Here is a 22,747-nt window from a genome sequence, read left to right as displayed (position 1 = left end):
TGTGACTCATGCTCAAAAAGGATTAAGCCCGAGTTAGACACTAGAATATCAGATCTACAAGCCCAAAATGTGTCGCACCGTGACGTGTCGTGAGCTTGTAGATCTGAGAGTTTCGGGTGCAGCAGCACCGGGGCGCAACTAAAGCATAAATCAGGCTTCAGACGTTTGCGCCTCGCTTGGTAATGTTCCCCAACGTTCCTCTATATAATTTAAACTACTCCCTTAGAAGATGCCTGAATCCATTCATAATAGAAAAGTCTCCCAAGTTGCATTGCAGATGCCGTCAAAAAAGTTAAGATTTTTTTTTTTTTTAACGGTGGTGCAGTGGACCTTTAAATGTGAATGGTTTGTTGTTGAAAGCCTTTAGGAAAATGACTTGTATTAATATTCCTTGTTTCATTCCGTAATCATGCATAGTTTTGGGGGGAAATTGAATCAGCTCTGGAAATGTAATCTACAGAACAATCAAACTATCCTCGTTCACGATGAGAGAGAGAGAGAGGGACGGCGAAACGCAATGAGTCGACACTTTTCACTTCTGCACCATTTGAAATTCAAAACCATCCATCCCTCTACCACATAATACCTCATCCCCTTCTTTATCTTTCTCTCCATCAGCATCTCTTTCTCGTTCTCTCTCTTTTTCTTTTGCCCTCTTTCTCTCCTTCAACTCCTTTAACTCCCTCTTTCTCTCCTTTTCAAGTTTCTCCTCCTTTATCGCTTCCTTCTGCATGCCTGACACTAGATCAAATATGTCCGTGTGGCACTATGAGGAGAAGAATGTAAATGACATGAGAAAATAAAAAGATGAAAAGATGAATTTAAAGCAACATGACACAGAAATGACTGTGGAATATCGTTGTTGTCGGGCAGAAACCTCATATCTCCATATTTCAACTTTTGGTAAGACCGTGTATTAACCCATTGAGACCTGAAGCCGATTCTACATGTCTCCTAAATCTCAACAGTATTCTGAAAAATGTATGTTTCTGCATCAGTGGTGCTCAATCTTTTTCATGTCAAGGACCCCCAAAATTATATGTATTTGGCCGCGGACCCCCATCAAAATATTTTGTTCCAGGGACCCCCAGAAGCAAAGATTTGAGTTAAAAATGTTCGCTTTAAATAAATATATATTCAAAGATTTGCACACATTTTCACGACTTTTAAAAAATAGCAGATCTACAAGCTCGTAGCGCGGCACTCGGTGCCGCGCTATGAGCTTGTATATCTGCTATTTTTGAATAGCTAAAGTGTAAAATAATGCTTTTTAGCTCAAATCTTAAAATGACACAGTTCCAGGTCTTAATGGGTTAAGGTGGGGTCATAAAGCATTATAGGCTCAGCGGAATAGCACATTACAACTCCCAGGTAACACTTTACTTACAGGTTGGGTCCATAATGCATTAGAATTAGATTTATAATGCATCCTAATGCACTTATAAGGCTTCATAACCCTCATTATAAATGTTTATAATGATGCATAACAACTTATAACAAAGATACTTTAGAACTGACTATGTTATGGTAGATATAATGTGCTGTTCAGCTGAGCTTGTAATAATGCATAATGACCAGCACTTATAATACTTCACAACCCTTATTATAAGGTGTTATAAACATTTATAACGAGTGTTATGAAGCCTTATAAGTTTATTACAATGCATTATAGACCCTAATTAATACACAGTGTTAACCGACTTTTTATTTATTTTGTAAATGAATGCCCTACTTTATCACAAAAGTAGTGAGAATAGCAGATCTCTCTAGTTTTGGAAATACAAGGTTTCCACTCAACGTCAACAATATGATGATAATAATAATAATATTTCAAATGTATATAGCGCTTTTCTAAGTACCCAAAGACGCTTTACATGGGGGGAGGAAAAGAGAGAAAAATAATAATTTAAATACAAAAATGATGAGATGTCTGACTTGGTCTAATTGTTCCCGTCGTCACTCACCTCTGCCTTATTGGATAATTTCTCAGACGATCTCTCCAGCACGTCGTCACAGGACAGGTCTGAGTCTTCGGAGAAGCTCAGATTTCGCCGCGACTTCAAGTCTGTTAATGTGTGACGACCCAAGGAAAGCAACACAGCATCTCTGTTATTTTATGGTACAATTCATAAGAGCCTCGAGCACAAAGTAATGTGAGCATAAAAAAAAAATATTCAAAGATCCAGCACTGTCTTCTGGAAAATCACAAATTGTATTGTAGTAGGTTGTTCGTCAGTGCTTGTTGTTTTTTTTTGTCTATTTGTTTGTTTGTATTATCACCCTCTGCAACCCTTCCCCTTTTATGGAAATCAAAAGATCCCAATGGAAACAAGCCTCTCTGGGCAGGGCTTTATTGTGTTTTATCCTTTAGAATTTTGCGTGTGCATTCGTACTTTTATGCATTGCACATTCACACAATTAAAAAAAAATACAGTATATATATATATATATATATATAAATACCCCGGAACCTGAACGAACTGTCTCACCTGACGATTTCCCAGGAGGCGACGTCATCTTCTTCCCAGAATCCACGGTGGTGACGGAGCTGGACGACGGTGTGCTGGGGCACGACGACTTGTCCGCGTCCGTCTTCTTCTTCTTGTCCTTCTTGTACCCGGAGAACACGGCCTTCCACAGCGACTTGTGCTGCTTGGGCGGCGTCTCCTCCGTGCCCGAGAGCCGGGCGCTCTCGGCGTTCTTGGCCTTCTTCTCCTTCTTGTTCTTGCGGGGCGAGAAGAGCGAGCTGCGCTTCTTGCTCTTGCCCCCGGAGGAGGCGTCGGACGAGCAGACCGAGCTGTCCAGACTCTTGTTGCTGCTGAAGAACCGCTCGGGGAGGGTCTCCGCTTTCTTGGACTCCAGAGCTTTCACGGCCGACCTGTAGAAAGTGTGTTATTGAGATATATATTTATACAAATAATAAATACAAATTTAACCTAACAATTGGAAGAAAGAAAAAAAGAAAAAAAATTACAAATAAACAAATAGAGAAAACATTTTTTTTTATACAAATAATAGTAATTCTAAATAGTGATGGTAAAAATGCTACTTGTGATAGAAGATATTGTTATAATAAAAATAAACGGTATATATAGCAGATATACAAGCTCATAGCGCAGCACCGAGTGCCGCGCTATGAGCTCGTAGATCTGCTATGTTTTGAAAAATCTTGAAAATGTGTGCAAATCTTTCAATATGTATATTTTTTAAAGCGAATATTTTTTCCTTCTGCTCAAATCTTTGCTTCTGGGGGGTCCCAGGAACTAAATATTTGACAAAATGTTCCCTTAAAAAATATACATATTCAAAGATGTTCACGATTTTTCAAAAATAGCAGATCTACAAGCTCATAGCGCTATGAGCTTGTATATCTGCTATTTTTGAATAGCTAAAGAAAAACAAAATGACAGAGATGCGTTCCCGGATTGAATGGGTTAATAAAATCATGACCGAAATAAAATGTAAACTAACTAACTAACCTCTTCGGAGAGCCCATCGACTTCTTGCTCTTCGCCGAGCCGTCGGAGGTGGGGGTCAAGTTCCACGCCACTTTGGCCGAGGAGGCGCCCTTGGCCGCCACGTCGGATTCTTTCATCTTGTTCAGCTGCTTGGCCATGGCGTCTTTCAGGGCCTGGCTTTTGATGGACTTCTCCCGGGCTCTCATGCGCTCCTCCGCGATCTCCTTGGCCTCCGGGGAGAACTGGGTGCTCCTCGGGGGAGGGGAGGTGGGGCTGGCGGGGATGTTGGGCTTGCCGTTCTCCATGGCCAGGGCCAAGTGGAGGGGAGGACGGTCCTTGCTTGGCGTGCTACTTCTGGGCGGGGTGCGGAACTGGTCCGTCCTGATCTCTGGCGTCCGCGAGTTAGGGCTGTAATACCATCATGATATTTTAGTTATCATGCAAATTATTGTGAACATATATAAATAAAAATTACATTTCTGTTTATGCTTTGTACACAAAAAATGCACAGGGCAGATATGCCAAATGACTTGCATTATGCAAAGCCTATTACTGAAATATACAAATAAATGACTGACAATGACCAATAATTAAAATAAATAATGTACTATGGACAAACCTTAATTCTATACTTTCAAAACATTTTGTAACCCATTTTTTCACCCAGTGCCAATTGCCTAAGCTGTAATCCTGTGCGCTACTCTCCCTCTGCCAGCCTAGGGAGAGCCCAGAAGTGACCTCATGCTTCCTTCAATGCATGAGGAGTGAGCAGACCGCTTCTTATCACCTGACAGGGGGGAGTTTACCCCGGTAGGACGTAGCGCGTGGAAGGAACACGTTATTCCAACCAGTTCCTTTCCCCTCCATCAGTATAGAGACCAGGATTACTGCCTGTTTTTTTGTGAGGGTACCTACCCTAGGGGACACGGGGAGAACATGCAAACTCCACACAGAAAGGCCCCACTGATGACACGGAGGAGAGAACACACCCCCAGCACCCACAGCCAGTGGCGTGCAGACATTTTGAGGGGCAGGTGCTCAAGTAAATTATCCTTTTGTTGTTGACTTGGTCTGCTCTTTTTTCCCTCTACACCTATACCTCTTTGCCAAAAATAGCCGATCTACAAGCTCACAACGCTTCGCGCTGCGAGGCGTTGTGAGCTTGTAGATCTGCTATTTTTGGCTAAAGTTTTCCTCAGAAAATGGATGCTAGGTTTCGAGTGGTTATGGTAAAAAGAAAAATCATATCACACAAAGATTTGGCGGACCCCCTGTAGTAACTCTGAGGACCCCCTGTTGAAGACCCCTGCTGTAAACTGAAAAAAAAAAAAAAAAAAAGTTTTTTCAAAAGGGCACTTCTGGTCAAGAGGGCAAAGGGCAGGTGCTCTAGCACCACCTAGAGTCTATCTGTGCACGTCCCTGCCCACAGTGTCCCCAGCAGGAATTGAACCCAGGACCTTCTAGCTGTGAGGCGACAGCGCTACCGATTGCGCCACCGTGCCCACTTTGTGTTATAACTATTGACAGGCCTTACCGCTCGTCGTAGGTGTCTTCCACGTCGTCGGCGAACGGGATCTCCGCCACCGTCTCCACGAACGACTTCCTCGCCTCCTCCCGCCGGGGCTTCCTCTTCTCCCTCATGACGACGACAGCCGGAGGTGTAGTTGGTGGAGGTGATCCCGGATCCGCACGAGTCTTTGGCGAGGTCGGCATCATCACCGCCCGCGTCTTCGGCGAGGCCGGCGTCACCGCCCGGGGAGCCGGCTTGGGCGCAGCAGCAGGGCTCATCACAGGACTCAGCTGGGTTCTGGGCGCGGGGACGGGCGTCTTGACCTTGTTTTAAATAAAAAGATCAATACAAAAATCAATGCAAAAATCAATGCAAAAATCATGTATTTTCATGTATAGCAATGCATGTGATCATGCACTGTTATAATATAAATTCTGGATTATGAAGCAAAAACCTTCGTTTCTGTATTCTTTTTTTCTTCTGTTTTGAAAAAAAAAACTTGTTTTGAGACTTAAATAGTTTTCTTTATTTGTCATGTCTGCACTTTATGTTGAAAGGATAGGAGGAGAATAAGCTATTCATCTTCAGCCTATACCTTTTATTACATTTATTATTGTTGTTGTTTTATGCGAATGGAGTACAGATGTGCCACTTCAAAACTTCACACGTTACTGTTCTTTCCCTGAAAGTGCCCTGAAATTGCATTTTTTCCTCCCTGTTTTGCCCTTAAAAATGTACTGTTTTACCCCTGAAAAGAAGTTGTCACTACACACCCCCGTTTTTCCCTTCAACAGACACCCATATACATGAGAACAAAAGAATGTGTGTTGAAGAAGGTGTCAGACTCATTATGAGGCGAAAGGTGATTTGAAGAGGTCCTTGACCAGTTGCTCAAATTAATTAGCATCATACAAGCAGTGATCATCAAAACAATTCAGCATTTTAAATGCCCTTCTTTGTCCCTCTTATTGCCCTGGGAATCCCCTGAAAATGTACTGTCTTGGTACATCTGTATATCGTTTGCATAGTGAACTGACGACCAAAATAAAAACTTGCAAAGTAACTTTGAAAAAAAAACCTTTGCAGGCGCAGGCGCCACCACCGGCGACAACGCCTTGGCGACGGGGGGCGAAGCGGGCGCGGGCGAGGGGCTTTTGTCCATCCCGTTGCTCCAGGACACCTGGTGCCTCGGTGGTCGGAGCACGGCCGGAGACTGGTTGGCGGGCACGGGCGGCGGGGGGCTGGAGGGCGGGGTGAGCATGGTGGAGTCGGAGGTGTTGTTGTAGACGTCGGCGTTGTTGTTGACCGCCGTCTTCTTCTGGCTCATGGACAACGGCGACGACGTGCCGTTGTGGTTGAGCCCCCCCACACCCGAGCTGCTGCTCAGCTCCCTCCGGGTCCGCTCGGAGGAGGTGCCGTTGGTTTTGGGCTGAGCCGCTGCCGCCACTGACAGGACGGCGACAGGAGTGATCACCTGACCCTCCAGAGTGATGTTGAGCCTGAGGATGAACCCATATATAAATGATTACGCTATGAAACATACTTTAGCCCTATTTTATTACCTAGGCTATTTGAAAATAGCCGATCTACAAGCTCACAACGCGCCGCGATGCGACGCGTTGTGAGCTTGTAGATCTGCTATTTTCAAACATTTTAGTGCTTTTAACTTTTGGTACTTTATGTACATTTTGATATCAATACTTTTGTACTTTTACTCAAGTCAATTTTGAATTCTGGACTTTTTTACTTGTAACAGAGTACTTCTACATTGCAGTATTGATACTTTTACTTAAAGGAGTAGTTCACCCAACAAAAAAAATCTTATTTCCTATCAATTACACACCACATGAAGCCTTGAATTCATGGATATTTTTTTTGTTTTTTGGTCGCATTCCTAAGCCAATAATTTGATTACCATCTCCTACCGGCTAATGTCTCCGGTGGGAGACACAAAGGAGACTCTTTGTGTCTCCTACCGGAAATGCGACAAAAACTAAAAAATCTCCATGAATTCCAAGTCTCCATGGGGTGTGTAATTGATAGAAAATAAGTCATGTTTTGGGGTGAACTACTCCTTTAAGTATAACATTTGAGTACTTTTTTCCCACCACTGACTGCATCTTTACCTGCGGATGACCGAGCGTCCGGTGAAGGGAGGCTTCAGCTCCTCCCCCATGTCTTTGGGGGAGGGCTTAGGGGAGGAGTCCGGGGTGGTACTGTTAGCTCTACTGTTGTTCTCCAGGATCTTACTGCCGCGGTCCAGCGGCGTCAGACCCAGGCTCTTCCGGATCTCGGCGCTCTTCTGCCAGAACTCCTCGATGATGTCAGACTTTTTAGACGGGGTGTCCTCACTGGACGAATCGAAATCCAGGGACTTTGAAGACTCGAACGGCGGGGCGTTACCTGCATAGACAGTAAAAATCACACCCAGTGTGAAGTGGGCGGTGTGTGGTCATCACAACATGACTCACTTTAAAAAAAAGGATAAATGACCTTTTTTAAAGTCCATACTGCTATTCATAGGGCTGCACATGTGTCATGTGTTTCGCTAGCCAATCACAGTCCTGAATTTGCAAAGTCAGCCAATCACATTACAGTTAGTGGTGATGACACTAGCTGTAATGTGATTGGCTGACTTTGCAAAAGTATCGATTTGCATTAACAATGGAAGGGTTAGGGGGTATACAAATGTTTTGGTCGGTGTCCAAAACTCACTTATAGGGGGCGGCTACACCGCCCCAAAAAAGGATGGACAAAGTTACGCCCATAGACTCTACAGGCCTTAAATGAAGCCTATTTTTAAGCAATTTCAAATCCGGCATCTTTCTCTATATATTGCATCATATCCTATGCACTCGGAAATGAATGGTATTGATTGGGACCAGAGGGGGGGTGGGGAATGAATGCTATTGGTTGTGTAGCTTGTCAATCAAATCATCACAAGGTAGCCACGCCGCTCCTACAGCATACCCTCAATTTTAACCCATTAAGACCTGAAGCCGATTCTACATGTCTCCTAAATTTCAACAGTTTTCTGAAAAACGTATGTTTCTATATCAGTGGTGCTCAATCTTTTTCATGTCAAGGACCCCCAAAATTATATGTATTTGGCCGCGGACCCCCATCAATATATTTTGTTCCAGGGACCCCCAGAAGCAAAGATCTGAGTTAAAAATGTTCGCTTTAAAAATATATATATATATATATTCAAAGATTTGCACACATTTTCACGATTTAAAAAAAATAGCAGATCTACAAGCTCGTAGCGCGGCACTCGGTGCCGCGCTACGAGCTTGTATATCTGCTATTTTTGAAAAGCCCAAAGTGTAAAATAATGCTTTTTAGCTCAAATCTAAAAATGACACAGTTCCAAGTCTTATCAAGTCTAAAGTTCGGCAAAAACCCACCCAGTTGAATGGAGAGTGATTCTTTCCCGACACCAGCAGGGGGTAAAACAGCGAAACTACAGGCCATTCATATGAACCGTCACTTCCTAAATAGACTCAATTTACAACTCAGAAGCTGGCCCCTTGGTGGTTGGTTACCTGTCGATTTGGCCTTGGGGGTGGAGGTGCCGGCGGGGGCGGGCTGAGTCCTGACGGGTGTGTTGTTGTCCGTGCTGAGGGGCTGCTCTGAGGAGGAAGGCTCTTGACAGGGCAAGGGTTGCGCGCAGATGGGGGCGAGGGGGTTGCCTGTGAGCGGGCACACGGAGCGCTGAGGGTAGACGGGAGATATGGGGGCGTAGGTCTCCGGCAAGCGGAGAGGCTGGGAGCGGATCGGGGACTCGTCGACGACCGGCGGTGCCGTTCGGACCGGGGAGGTCTTGGAGGGCGACTTGGGAGGGGTGCAGGCGCCGTTCTCCTCTGGGAGAACGGGAGAAGCTAGGACCGGGGAGAGGATAGTGGGAGGAGGAGCTCGTTGTGGAGTATCGGCACTTGGAGACGGATCCAGATTCGTCTCCAAGAGAGAGCGGATGTCCTCTGCTACGAAAGGTTTGGAGTCCGGGTGTTCAAGAGCTTTCGCCAAGCCAGGAGGAGAAGACGTTAGAGTCACCTGGGAAGATAAGACGGCATGAATCAAAAATGAATACGACTGCAAAGAAAACCAATCAAAAGATAAACCTGCTGCTGAATAAAGTGGGATGCCATCAGGGTTGCCAGATCTGCTTATTATAATTTCCCCACAATATTTAATTTGAAAATAGCCGATCTACAAGCTCACAACGCGTCGCGTTGTGAGCTTGTAGATCTGCTATTTTCAAATAGCTGATGTATATGTTTAAGTGCTCATTTTGGGCTCTTTTGGGCTGGTTTTCCTAGACCTGGTTGCTTGTTTCTCTCACAGAATCTGGCAACAATGGATGCCATCTTACCGGTGTCTCAGGCCGGGGAGACGGTTTGACTGGGGAGAGGAGAACATCGTCTTCCTTCTGCAAAGGGCTGACGCCTGTCGGTACTGCTGAAGAAAAACGAGAAAAGTATTGAACTTGAGCTTTCGCTCAATGTAAACTAGATGCATTTACACACAGCTTAAGCTGAAGCTTGTTTTGGAAATGTGTCTGGATTTTGTGTCTCTCTCTCTTACTAAGAACAGAAGCCATTCCCAGACTCTTGGAGTGCTCGTCTTCAGGGAGTGCTTCGATGCGTTCTGACGGGTGCAACCGAGCTTCGGCTTCTGCATCTGAAGGAATGTCATCTGGAATCAACAGGAATGGTGTCGTTATTATTGTGTAGATGTTGTGCAATACAGCATATTATATTACAGATGCCGACAATGCTTAGTTAGATGCGGCCAGCCACTTTACTTTGATTCTGTTTGCTGGCATCTATTCACTAGACTGCCACAGTGTATGCATAGCGTAATGTAGAGATGCCTGTTCTTCTTGTTTTCTTTCCTCTTCTATTTGTTTTGTTTCCCATCCCTATTGGCGTTAATTATGTTTAATATATTGCTGATAAAGAACAGGGAAAACTGTTGCGCCCTTCGTTGTCATTTGCGGTGGTCTCAAAAACATAAAGGAAAACTGGGGGAAAAAAAGACTCGCTCGCTGCATAAATATTAAGGAAAACTCCTTAGACAGAGACTTAAGATTAAGAATATATGAATTTATTTATTTTGAATTGCCCATAAAGTGCTCTGTGCTCATAGTGATGGGTGAATTTAAAAAAGCAATCGTTTCGGTCCTGGGACCTTCGTCAGTGCTATATCTTAGCCATATAGCACTGACAAAAGGTCCCAGGACCGTTTGATTATTTAAATTCACCCCTTACTATGAGCACAAAGCACTTTATGAGCAATTAAAAAATAAAGAAAAACTATGTATTGCTGCTGCAATAACTCTTATGTACCTGCACACGTCAGAACAAATTCACAGCATGCACGGTAACTATAACAATCATTTTGTGAGCGTCCACACTGATGAACGGTACTGTTCTAAAAACAGTTAATAGCAAACACGCGCTGCGCAGTCCAACTAGAGCCAATACAGTGACCACAGCCTCTGTGGTGATGAAAGACGCAGGCAATATGATACATGGATAATCTTGACTCTGATTATTAATTACAGGGAGATTAGGAGGTTACCTGAGGTAATGCCGGCTCTACTGTAACCTACCAGCTAGCTTTTAAATCATCTCCGTTAATAATAACAAATCTACCAGTGGATTCGGGGGGGTGAGTGAGACCATCTGCATCGCAGATGATGTCCCTCTGATGAATTTTGATTAGCTGTCAAGTGTTTCTATCATCCATAAAATCGCTATGACAGTGATCCCAACAATACCGTTCACCACTGTCATTGTCGTTTAGAGTTGTGGTGTGGACCCTGCCATCCACTTGAGATAGAACATATTTAATTTAGCTTTTTATCTCTTTTCCATCCAATTTAGTCATTATGCTAAACTGATTCCTCCCCACGCACATTTCTGTGTATTGCCACCGCTGTTGTATCCTACTTGCTCTCCTACCAGTGAGGAGCCCCCACCGGGAAGACATCGTAGAGCCTTCGTCCTACTCCTCCCGACCAACACCCCCCCCCCCCCCCGCCGGCAGGTGCTGCCAACAGCCGGTAGTAGTACTGTATGTGCAGTGACACAAAACGATTTTTATAAACGACATATTTATATTACAGTATCATGCTTGGTGTGTGAACACACCCTTTACTCTCGTTTATTATTCTGCTGCAAATAATATTGTCCACATCATGTTGGTCTGCATGCTCCAGGTAAATTAGCTCAGTGGTTCTCAAAGTGGGGTCACAGGGACCCCCAGTCCATTTTAACCCCTTTATCCACATTTACATATTCGTCAGCTATTTAAAAATAGCAGATGTACAAGCTCAGTGTGAACTTGCACATCTGTTATTTTTGAACATGTTTGAAAAAATCTTGAAAGTGTTTGTTTTTAACACAAATCTTTTTTTCAGATGGGGGTCCGGTCACAGCCAAATACATATCAATTTGGGGGTCCTTGACTTGAGAACTACTGGTCTAAGTTAACTGATGCGGTTGTTCCTGGTGTGATCTTGCTAGACCTACCCTGATCCATCTCTGTACCAGGCTCCACATCCGGACCGTCTGCCTCTGCCTCCAGGTGGTTCCCCTCACAGGGGTCTGGTGTCACACACACACACACACACACACACACACACACACACACACACACACACACACACAGGAACAGCAACAACACGTCAATAAATAAAAAAAACAGCAAAATAAAAGCATTCCTAGCCAATGAATCCTTATCTAGCCTTATCTGAACCTATTTGTGTTTTCTGACTTCAATGAGAAGAGGAGAGAAGGCAAGACTTAACTAAAGCAAAAACATCTCTTTCATCTCTTAATGAAAAATGCATCATGACTTTGAAATGTGAAGCACAAATATATATACTCAATGATGAAAAGACATGAAAAGTTGTTTAAACATGTTTATCCTACTAATTCATCTCATTTCCCCGAAGAAAGCTCAAAAGAAAAAACCTCTAGCAAAGAGAAATTAATTTGGCATAAAAATGCAGTCGTAAAAAAAAGTATTTTCTGTCAAAATATATGAACAATAGAATGAGTATAGAACAGCATTAGTGGTGGTTAGACACATGCACTTAGCCATCACAGTAGCAGCGAACGGGTGACATTTTGCGCCAGGAGTCAAGAAGTTAAAGACCTTTACCAGACAGACAAGCATTTATCCCTCCTCTCTGTGAGAAACAGACTAGTAAAAAAAACTTTCAAAACGTGAAAAAAGTATCCATGCAATCACTGTCATGATTTATTATTTAACTACTACACATAATTCATTACGCAGCTGTCCAGTGTCAAGTTTTTTTTTTTAAACCCACAAACCCTGCTGGCTGCAATGCTCAAGGGTTGAAACATAGGGATTTGATTTGATTCATTTCTTGACCTTAATAATGTCGAGCTTTTAAACCACTTTCAGACTGGCGTCAAGCACACGTTGTGGGCTTGTAGATCAGCTATTTTTGCTAATCGTCATAGGACAAAGTATAATTGGCTTAACACTGATAAACACCTTGAAAGATCTACTGGCTGGCTATCAGGCACGGGCACAGGCACGAGCATCATAAAGGGGTCAGTCTAAAACCTTAACCATGAAAAAACCCAAAGCTGCAGTATATTCACTGACCAGTCAAATACGCCCCCACACTACAAAGCTGGCTCAGAACTGCTGAGTGCACTGTAATTAAAATAACAAATGTAATGTTTAGTGTGTTCACAAACTTACGGGTTGAGTTGTTATTGTAATAAATCACTCTGATTAGCGAGATAAACCAACTAAGGGAAACTCCTCCAACAACTCAGCAAGGTACATTAGGGGGAAAGGTTGGAGTTAGTGCTGGGCAATTAACCAAAAATATATCTGGGGGAAAAAACGACATTTAAAACCAATAGCAGACATAATCTTGCTCATGTAGGTTGAACCATTGAGGCCTGCGGTGCCGATTCTTACTAATGTCTTCTAAATGAATAAAAACGGTTTTCTGAAAAACGTATGTTTCTATATCAGTGGTTTTCAAACTTTTTCATGTCAAGGACCCCCAGAATGATATGTATTTGACCACGGACCCCCATCTCAAAATATTTTGTTCCAGGGACCCCCCAGAAGCAAAGCTTTGAGTTAATGCTTGCTTTAAAAGAATATATATATATATTCAAAGATTTGCACACATTTTCAAGATTTTTCAAAAATAGCATATCTACAAGCTCATAGCGCGGCACTCGGTGCCGCGCTATGAGCTTGTAGATCTGCTATTTTTGAATAGCCAAAGTGTAAAATAATGCTTTTTAGCTCAAATGAAAAAGTGACACAGATGCGTTCCAGGTCTTAATGGGTTAATAGTGATTGGGAAGCAGATGTTTTAATATATATACAGTATGTATATATATATATCAACATGACAAAAGGTCTGATAGTTTTGTATAATCGACTACATCGATTAGTCGAGTAACCACTTAAGCCCATGTGTTATAGTTTGTTGTACAATGGTGGCGTGCAAAGATAATAAATAACCGCTCATTAATCATGATCGAGGCAAAAGTTAGAAATAACCGTGATATTGACATTGAAGTCATATCACCCAGCTCTTAGTTTGTGTCAAGGAAAAAGGTGAAATGCAGATGTAGATCTGCGCCCCCCTGTGGCGTGGCGGTGTTACAGCGTGGCATGCTTGGTGTGAGTCTAACTCTTCTCGCGTGGGTTGGTGTTTTTTTTTGGTCTGCATGCTCCAGGAAAAAAGGCCAGCGGATAGACAACAAAGAGATAACAACGGCTCTGAGATGGTGAATCTCACGGTGGCATTTTTTAAAAGTCTGTGCTACCTCCAGAGGACATGGACTTCTCCAACCAGACCCTCACGGCATCGTGTCGGGCGGTGGCTTTACGATTCGATCGATCGAAACCAGGAAGATACACAGGGTACGATTGTGTGGGGAGAGAGAATCGGCGAGGGAATGAAAACAAAGTCAAGACAAAAAAAGGAATTAATTAAGACACAAAACGTAGCATAACAACACAAAAAGAGGAACAAAGCTGAACACCACAAAAAAAAACACACACACAATTAACAAAGAGAGTTATAACGATGCACTGGGAGAGAGAGAGAGCGACTGCCGGGGTTTCCTGTTCGGCACCCCAGGGGCCAGTAGCAGTAACACTGAACTGACAAAACTTAAAAAAAAAGGCAAAGAAGACAAAATTAGACATTCCGGGGGGAAAATAAGCCACATATCAACAAACAAAAAGGAAGCCAACATAACAAAACGGTCACACACAAAAATAATTACACATGATTATGACATAAGTGGTGGAAAGTAACTAAGTACATTTACTTAAGTACTGTACTTAAGTACCATTTTGAGGTATTTGTACTTTACTTGAGTATTTCCAATTTCCAATACTTTTACTTCTACTCCACTACATCTCAGAGGCAAATATTGTACTTTTTCTCCACTACAATTATTTGAAAACTTTAGTTACTAGTTACTTTTCAGATATAAATTATGATATTATGAAACATACATTAACCGCTTCAGCCCTATTTTATACCTAGGCTATTTGAAAATAGCCGATCTACAAGCTCACAACGCGTCGCATCGCGACGCGTTGTGAGCTTGTAGATCTGCTATTTTCAAACATTTAGTACTTTTACTTTTGGTACTTTAAGTACATTATGACCAATACTTTTGTACTTTTACTCAAGTAAACTTTGAATTCTGGACTTTTCCTTGTAACAGAGTAATTCTATATTGCATTATTGGTACTTTTACTTAAGTAAAGAATTTGAGTACTTTTTCCACCACTGCACAAAACAGATGATTATGACATAAAACAGGTGGGTTAGTGGAGGGGCAGGCTGGTCCTTCTGTTGTTCAAACAAACAAACATGGCAAAACAGCTGCAGCCAGTCTAAATCTTTAAACCCATTCGGTCCACAACACTGGGGGGGGGGACCCAGCCCAGCGACACCTTCCTTCCCCAGGGCCGGGGGGCTCTTCTCACTGGGGTTACCTGTGGAGGAGGGCTGTGTGGTGAGCTGCTGGGAGAAGGAGGCCGCCTCCTTCTTGGCGGCCATCATGCCGCCACACTCCGGTGTGATCACCGCTGTGATCACCAGCGCCGGGGGGAGGGTCTGGGGGTCCACAGGCTGCAGGACTTGTTGGATCCGAAGGCTCCTGGCTATGCCCGGGTGGTGGGGGGGGGGGGTGTTATGATTTGATTGGACAATACGTGGCGGAGGGGGGCGTCGATAATAATGTTATGTTGGGGTGGGTGTGGCAAGGTTGTAGGACAGAGAGAGAGAGGGACATAGACAGAGAGAGAGAGAGAGAGAGAGAGAGAGACAGACAGAGAGACAGAGACAGACAGAGACAGACAGAGAGAGAGACAGAGTCAGAGTCAGAGAGACAGAGAGAGAGAGAGACAGAGAGAGAGAGACAGACAGAGAGACAGAGACAGACAGAGACAGACAGAGAGAGAGACAGAGTCAGAGACAGATAGACAGAGAGCGAGACAGAGAGACAGAAACAGAGAGACAGACAGAGAGAGAGACAGAGACAGAGAGAGACAGAAACAGAGAGACAGACAGAGAGACAGAGTCAGAGACAGAGTCAGAGACAGAGAGTCAGAGACAAAGAGACAGAGAGAGACAGACAGAGAGACAGACAGACAGAGAGAGAGAGAGAGAGAGAGACAGAGTCAGAGACAGATAGACAGAGAGCGAGACAGAGAGAGACAGAAACAGAGAGACAGACAGAGAGACAGACAGAGAGAGACAGAGAGAGAGAGAGAGAGAGACAGAGACAGAGAGAGAGACAGAGAGACAGACAGACAGACAGACAGACAGACAGACAGACAGACAGACAGACAGACAGACAGAGAGAGAGAGAGAGAGAGAGAGTGAGAGTGAGACAGAGAGGGACAGAGACAGAGATGAAGACAGTGGCAAGGGGATGGGGAGGGACATGAGGACAGGGTGAGAGTAAAAGACAGAAAGGCAGAGAGACAATTAGAACATGACAGAGATGAAACATCATCATTGGAGAGCTGCTGGAGGCTGCATGCACTACAACTGCAAACCAAAAGTCAAATCATTAAAACAAAAAAACAAAACACCAAGCCACAAAATTCGCCATCGGGTCTGTTAACTCCGTAGTACCTCAAAATAAAACTACAGTACACAGCAAAAAAAACGCCTGTGCCAATAATACAACTGCATTCAACAGATTAGTAGTTAAGAGCAAGGTATTGGACAAAATGTAAGTGTTAAATCAGCAGGGTATTAAAATATAACTCTTGAAAGGCAAAACCACACACAAAAAACACACAAAAAACACACAAAACACAAGATTTGTTTTTCCACCGAATGAAATATAAAAGCCCTTAAATAAATAAATACAAATTGCCCAAAACAAACAACATACTCTTGGGGGAAGGCCTAGAAAACCAAGAAAACCAGGCATTATTAATAATGAGACGTTTCTCCACAACATCATCATGATCATGTTACTGCAAACGCATCCACAGGCAGATCAGAGCCGCTACCTTTAAATGTACCCACGGTCTCTTCGTCATGTGTGAGGTGTTTCTCCAGCCAAAGGCCTGACTGGAGCTCCCTCTCCCAAGGGCAGTACTCCCCCTCTGCCAGAGGAGGGAGACAAAGCCCCAATAATAACCCGCACCCACACACACACACACACACACACACACAGACAGACAGACAGACAGACGACACAAGCAAGACATGGTGGAGGGGGGCAGAGGAAGAGAGAGGTTTTGGTGAGGCGGAGGGGAGAAAGAGAGAGGATGACCAGTACAATGTGTGAAAACAACAAGATGAACACACAGATGAAACTGATTTTTGAGATGTAGCAGTTCTAGCTGATACATCTAATGACATCATGGCGAGAATGAAAACACAGCAGCACCACTGATCTAAGATGAACACTGGATGGATAACATAATAACAGTGTTGATTTTGACAGCACATTTTGATTTAGTTTTAGTCATAGTCTTTTGAATCAAATTCCATACATTTTTAGTCATATTTTAGTCATCTGAAATGTTTTAGTTTTTGTCTAGTTTTAGTCGACTAAATATATGATTATAGTCGACTAAATCTACAGTTGATTTAGTCCACTATTTTGGCGGTGCCTTGATGGCGTCATAATGGCTGATTTTACACTTTGTTGCATGCTGAAAATAGCCGATCTACAAGCTCACAACGCGTCGCGCTGCGACGCGTTGTGAGCTTGTAGATCTGCTATTTTATTTTCTGAGCGCAACACCCAAGCGCAACCAAACATAAAATGTTAGTTCTACTGAATCTCTTCTCCACTAGTCCCTCACTAACATTTTAGTCTAGTTTTTATTTGTTGACTAAATTGTCAATATATCTAGTCATAGTTTTAGGCATCATAGCTTAGTTTTTATTTAGTTTTTATTTGGTTTTCGTCAGTGAAAAAAGGTAGTCGACGAACATTTTTCGTCAGAGTTTTAGTCGACGAAATCAACATTGCATAATAAGAGAATTCCCAATAGGCTCTCTGTGCAACATATAAAGGTAGACGTCCTCCTCTTGGCTCTGAGGCGTCTGTATCTCGGCCACCATTTTGGAGAAGGAAAGGCTTCCTGACTACTGGCCAATCACATCGCGTCTTTTACGGGACTTGGCAGAATGTAGTTGTATGAAAATATACAAGATATTTTCATGCAACTACTTTCTGACAAGTCCCGGGCAAAGACGCGCTGTGATTGGCCAGTAGTCAGGAAGCTTGCCTTCTCCAAAAATGGCGCTCGCGATACATGTCGCTCCAATGAACTGCAGAGGCCGATGAGGTATCTAGGTTTCTATATCTATGCTGTGCATGACTGTAGTCCCGGGTTTCCAAAAGGCGGCATACCGGCTTCCTGATTCGGTTCAGTTTCTCATAGCTTCATTTGATTGGCTTGATAGTAGATTATGAACCAGGAAGCCATCCTGATATGACACCTTCATACTGCATGTTAACCATAACAAGCGACAGATAATATGCCACCTTCTGGAAACCCGGCCGGGACTACAGACGGTCATATTGATATTCCCTAAAGGTTAGCGCATTTAATTTCAGTCTGTTTAGGGCTTTCAGACTAGATTAAATTAGATGCACAGCATATGGTTGAGAGACCATATTAACCACTTCAGCACGCAGCTCTTCTATTTTCAGTTTTTGCCTTTAATTACATGCACAAAGTAGGGATTCCAGGTTTAAAGTAGTAGCAGGAATTTATAAAACACTACACACATGAAACGGTATTAGAAGAAGGTGTGGAAGTTATTCATCATATTTTATTGCTATGACGGTGTTTAGAATACTTATTGTGCAGAATGTGCACATTAACCAAGCCGATTCTACAAATGTCTTCTAAATCCCAACAGTATTCTGAAAACCTTAACGTATGTTTCTATCAGTCAGTGGTGCTCAAACGTTTTCATGTCAAGGACCCCCAAAATTATATGTAATTGGCCACGGACCCCTATCTCAAAACGTTTTGTTCCAGGGACCCCCAGAAGCAAAGAATAGAGTTAAAAGTGTTCGCTTTAAAATAATATATATTCAAATCTTTTCACACATTTTCACGATTTTTCAAAAATAGCAGATCTACAAGCTCATAGCGCGGCACTCGGTGCCGCGCTATGAGCTTGTAGATCTGCTATTTTTGAATAGACAAAGTGTAAAATAATGCTTTTTAGCTCAAATAAAAAAGTGACACAGATGCGTTCCAGGTCTAAATGGGTTTAAAATATATATGATGATCGCAGGGCTAGAGGGAACAGATTTAAAGTGTACAGAGCTTGTTTTGATAATGTTCATAATCAATATTATTTATAGATGAGAGGAATACCAATAAGCCGTCGCAGTGGCTTCATTATGTCATCATCAATCCAGAGCTTATTATTGATCAGTGAAACACACAAATGAGGAGATGAGGAGAACCCCAGCCTGCTTTTTGATTTATTTTTTTATCGGTACTAAACTCTGTGCATAACTGCAGTCCCAGTGGTTTCCAGAGGGTGGCACACATAGCTTTATTTGATTACCTTGGCAGTAGATTTGAACCAGCTTCCTATGTTTGCGATTCGAATCTACTGCTGAGTCAATCAAATTTCAAAATGTATTTTACGCTCTCAAGAGTTAAAGATCTATAAGCAGGGGTGCACATAACTGGTGCGCAGGTGCGCATGCGCACCCAAAATAAGTAATGCGCGGCACATCAGACGACGCAGGGCGCTTTTGAGTACCAACAGCTGGGACAGGAATTTCCAAGCTTTTATTTTTTAGCAAAACTAAAAAATAAAAGCCTGGAGATCGAGGCTAGGAATTTACTTCCTGAAGGCACACTCACACAATCACGCTAAAGCACGCGTCGGCCCCATGTACAGCCATTAGGCGCAGGGGGAGTGGACGCATGCTGCACGTGAATGTGTGAGTGTTGCCTCGCCTCGCATCGCATCGCCTCGCATTGCCTCGCTGCGTGCACGCAGCCAGCAGCGGCTGTTAGAGGCACTCGTCACCGATGATGAACGCACCGTAATGGTGCAAAATATGCCGTGAACGTCCCAATCTGGCGGATAAAAGCAGCGCAGCACAGGGCACCAACCTTGGGGGGTTGACCAAGCTCTTCTGAGTACTACACCTAAAAAGTTATATGCACACCTGTCTATAAGGGTCCATTTGGTTACAACTCTCTTATCATTTAGCTGGGGACCACCTGGAACCCCCTAAAATGACCACTGGTTGAAAACCACTGGTCTAGGACTCTCCAAAAACTGGCATTGGACCCCACAATCTGGCATGGGTCAGGCTCTGTAACACTCTGCCTTTCCCAGCTCCCAAACATGAGACAAAGAACGCCAACACTGTGTCATTTATGTACTAATGACGGAAACATGTATTTACCATCACTTGACACGTCGTCCTCTTCCTCTTCCTCCTCCTCCTCTTCATCCACGTCCCCGTCTCTGCTGACCGTGTCGGCCCGAGCCTCCTCCTCCACGCCGGCGTCGGCCTTCAGCTTGGCCGCCTCCTTCCAGGGGAGGCCGGCCAGCTCCGACGGGCTCAGGGGCGGCTCCACCTCCTCCTCCTCCTCCACCTCCTCTTCCTCGTCCTGCTCCTCATCCTCGGGCTCGCCCAGCTCGTATCCCTGCTCCTCGTCCTCCTCCTCCATGTCGGAATCGGAGCTACAGTGGAGAGGCAGATTTTTTTTTTATGAAGACGAATAATAAAAGAGACATGAATAAAAGTATTGCTTTTCACCCACAATAAAATATTATGATTGTGACAATCATTTAAAAAATGTTGTCCAGGAAGTCAAAACTCCATAATTATTGGTTTGTAAGCTGTAAGGTGGCGACAGCCATTATCCATCTGTTTTCATTAGGTACTAGTGATGCGCGGGTTGACCCGTAACCCGCGGGACCCGCGGGTCAACCCGCGGCGCGGGTGGGTCGAGTCAGAATTTCAGAGGCAATTATGCGGGCTGCGGGTGAGCGGGTCAGCCGCTCTCACACGCAAAAAATAAATAAAAAATCCTATGCTCTTGTTTTGTCTTTATTCCTAATAGAATAATAAGAATAAAACAGTTTGAATACACTTGGGGATTATTTTCTAACCATGATTTTACAGAATTAAAAAAAAATCGCGGGTCGCGGGGCGGGTTGAGCCATAGATTTATATATGGGTTTGCGGGGCGGGTTGAGGCGGGTTGGAGTCACGTGACAAAAACAACAGATCTACAAGCTCACAACGTTTCACGGTGTAACATGTTACTGTAGCTTGTAGATCTATTATTTTTGTCACGTGACTTCCTGTACACTTTAGGTCACAGGTGTTTTTTTTAAGAACAAAATCAATAGCCAAAAGTATATCCAAACATTTTCCAAAACTTTTGATTAATTCCAAACCTTTTCCAGGCCTGATTTCAAAATATTTCCAGGAATTTCATGACTGTGGGAACCCTGGACATCTAGCGGCTGAAATGTTGTCTAGCACCGCTTTAAGCATCACAGCGTTCGTCTCACCTGGAGCCCAGCAGGTCGGGGTCTTGTCCGGCCTTGTCCAGCACGCTGCTCAGGTTGTGCTCCGCCAGCGTCTCCTCGGGCACCTCCTCCAGCTCCTCCTCCTTCTGCAGGGAGAGACGGTAGTTCTCCAGCTCGATGCGCTCCGGCGTGCCGCGCAGCCGCTTGGGCAGGCTGGGCTCCTGCAGCCCGTTGACCTCAGGGACTTGGGGGGGAGACGTAACAAAGCCAAGATCGGGGCCGCGGTGGAGAATTAACGGACGTCAGGATGGAGGTTTGTGGAGAAGTGAGGGGGTGTGGGGGTGATGGAGGTCCCAGTGTGGAGGGAAGAGAATATAAAGTAGTGACAAAGTTAGAAAAGAAATACACCAGAGAATACAACTGGAATTACAGGGCTCCGCAGTGCACAATACATGCACAGGTATATTTTGCTATTTTTATGTTTAACCCATTCAGTCCGGGAACGCATCTGTGTCATTTTAAGATTTCTTTGGCTATTCAAAAATAGCAGATATACAAGCTCATAGTGCGGCACTGGGTGCTATTTTTGAAAGATTATTATTTTTGCAAATCTTTGAATATATATATTTTTTTAAAGCGAACATTTTTAACTCAAATCTTTGCTTCTGGGGATTCCACAAATGTCTTCTAAGTACTATGTTTTTTTGAAAACACGTATGTTGCTATAATATCAGTGGTTCTCAAACTTTTTTTCATGTCAAGGACCCCCAAATGATATGTATTTGGCCGCGGACCCCCATCTCAAAATATGTTGTTCCAGGGACCCCCCCAGAAGCAAAGATTTGAGTTAAAAATGTTCGCTTTAAATATATATATATATATATATATATATATATATATATATATATATATATATATATATATATATATATATATATATATATATATATATATATATATATATATATATATATATATACATACATTCAAAGATCTGCAAAAAAAAAAAGAATTTTCAAAAATAGCAGATCTACAAGCTCATAGCGCGGCACTCGGTGCTGCGCTCGGTGCTGCGCTATGAGCTTGTATATCTGCAATTTTTTGAATAGCCAAAGAAATCTAAAAATGACACAGATGCGTTCCCGGTCTTAATGTATTCATTCAGATAGGGACAGTGGTAGAGAGACAGTAATCCAAGGGGCAGAAAGAGAGAGATTAGAGACATGCGAGAAAAGACAAGAGGCCGGTTTCAACCCCGCATATATGGTCTGTGTGCACTAACTGACCCGAGCCACCAACCAGGCACCCAGAAAAGTACCTGGCATGCTGAAGTGAACATAAGCAGCATCAAATCAAGTCACACCGCATGATCGCTGCCGTCTATCAGTGAAGGTAGGAGCACGTGATGAGAGCAGCGCCTCAAACTCTTTCAACTGATATCATGATTCCAAAAAAAGTAATTTGCTTTCTGAAGCACAAAATTGACAAACGCACACCAATTACGATCTAATAAAGTAATTTATTATTGCATTAGAGCATAATTCAACAGCAAATAGAAAAAATCTTTCAAATAGACATTTAAGTCTAGAATCATGACATTTGTATTAACATTGACAAGGTTTGGTGGTGCCGTGCCTTTTTCCCAATCCTAAGAAGCAAACTTTTAAACTAGCAATTTTTTGTCCCCTTAAAATTATGTTCTTAATACGAGTTTAAGAACATAAGAAAAGTTTAGAGAGGGGAATG

General features: G+C 43.3%; 1 protein-coding gene across 31 annotated transcripts in view; it reads right to left on the bottom strand.

The window, feature by feature from the left end:
* The window catches only part of mical3a (microtubule associated monooxygenase, calponin and LIM domain containing 3a), a 151,069-nt gene that overhangs the window by 28,884 nt on the left and 99,438 nt on the right, over positions 1-22,747 (bottom strand). For 25 of the 31 annotated variants that reach the window (XM_084060722.1, XM_084060711.1, XM_084060714.1 and 22 more), the window contains 15 exons: positions 21,044-21,245; positions 19,923-20,203; positions 16,528-16,623; positions 14,995-15,162; positions 13,806-13,862; positions 11,505-11,579; positions 9,553-9,663; positions 9,341-9,426; positions 8,514-9,021; positions 7,095-7,371; positions 6,047-6,467; positions 4,993-5,291; positions 3,480-3,866; positions 2,490-2,878; positions 1,965-2,065 (listed from right to left, as the gene is read on the bottom strand). In XM_084060722.1, the coding sequence (XP_083916848.1) occupies positions 1,965-2,065; positions 2,490-2,878; positions 3,480-3,866; positions 4,993-5,291; positions 6,047-6,467; positions 7,095-7,371; positions 8,514-9,021; positions 9,341-9,426; positions 9,553-9,663; positions 11,505-11,579; positions 13,806-13,862; positions 14,995-15,162; positions 16,528-16,623; positions 19,923-20,203; positions 21,044-21,245 (3,458 nt within the window). Of the gene's footprint in view, positions 1-586; positions 767-1,964; positions 2,066-2,489; positions 2,879-3,479; positions 3,867-4,992; positions 5,292-6,046; positions 6,468-7,094; positions 7,372-8,513; positions 9,022-9,340; positions 9,427-9,552; positions 9,664-11,504; positions 11,580-13,805; positions 13,863-14,994; positions 15,163-16,527; positions 16,624-19,922; positions 20,204-21,043; positions 21,246-22,747 lie in introns of all 31 variants that reach the window. The other 6 variants (XM_084060728.1, XM_084060733.1, XM_084060741.1 and 3 more) reach the window with 6 other exon arrangements.

This window comes from Gymnoscopelus microlampas, assembly GCF_963454915.1.
Source record: "Gymnoscopelus microlampas genome assembly, chromosome: 6".
Taxonomy (NCBI): domain Eukaryota; kingdom Metazoa; phylum Chordata; class Actinopteri; order Myctophiformes; family Myctophidae; genus Gymnoscopelus; species Gymnoscopelus microlampas.
Note: the sequence above shows the minus strand (reverse complement) of the source record. Positions and strands in the feature narration are given on the sequence as shown.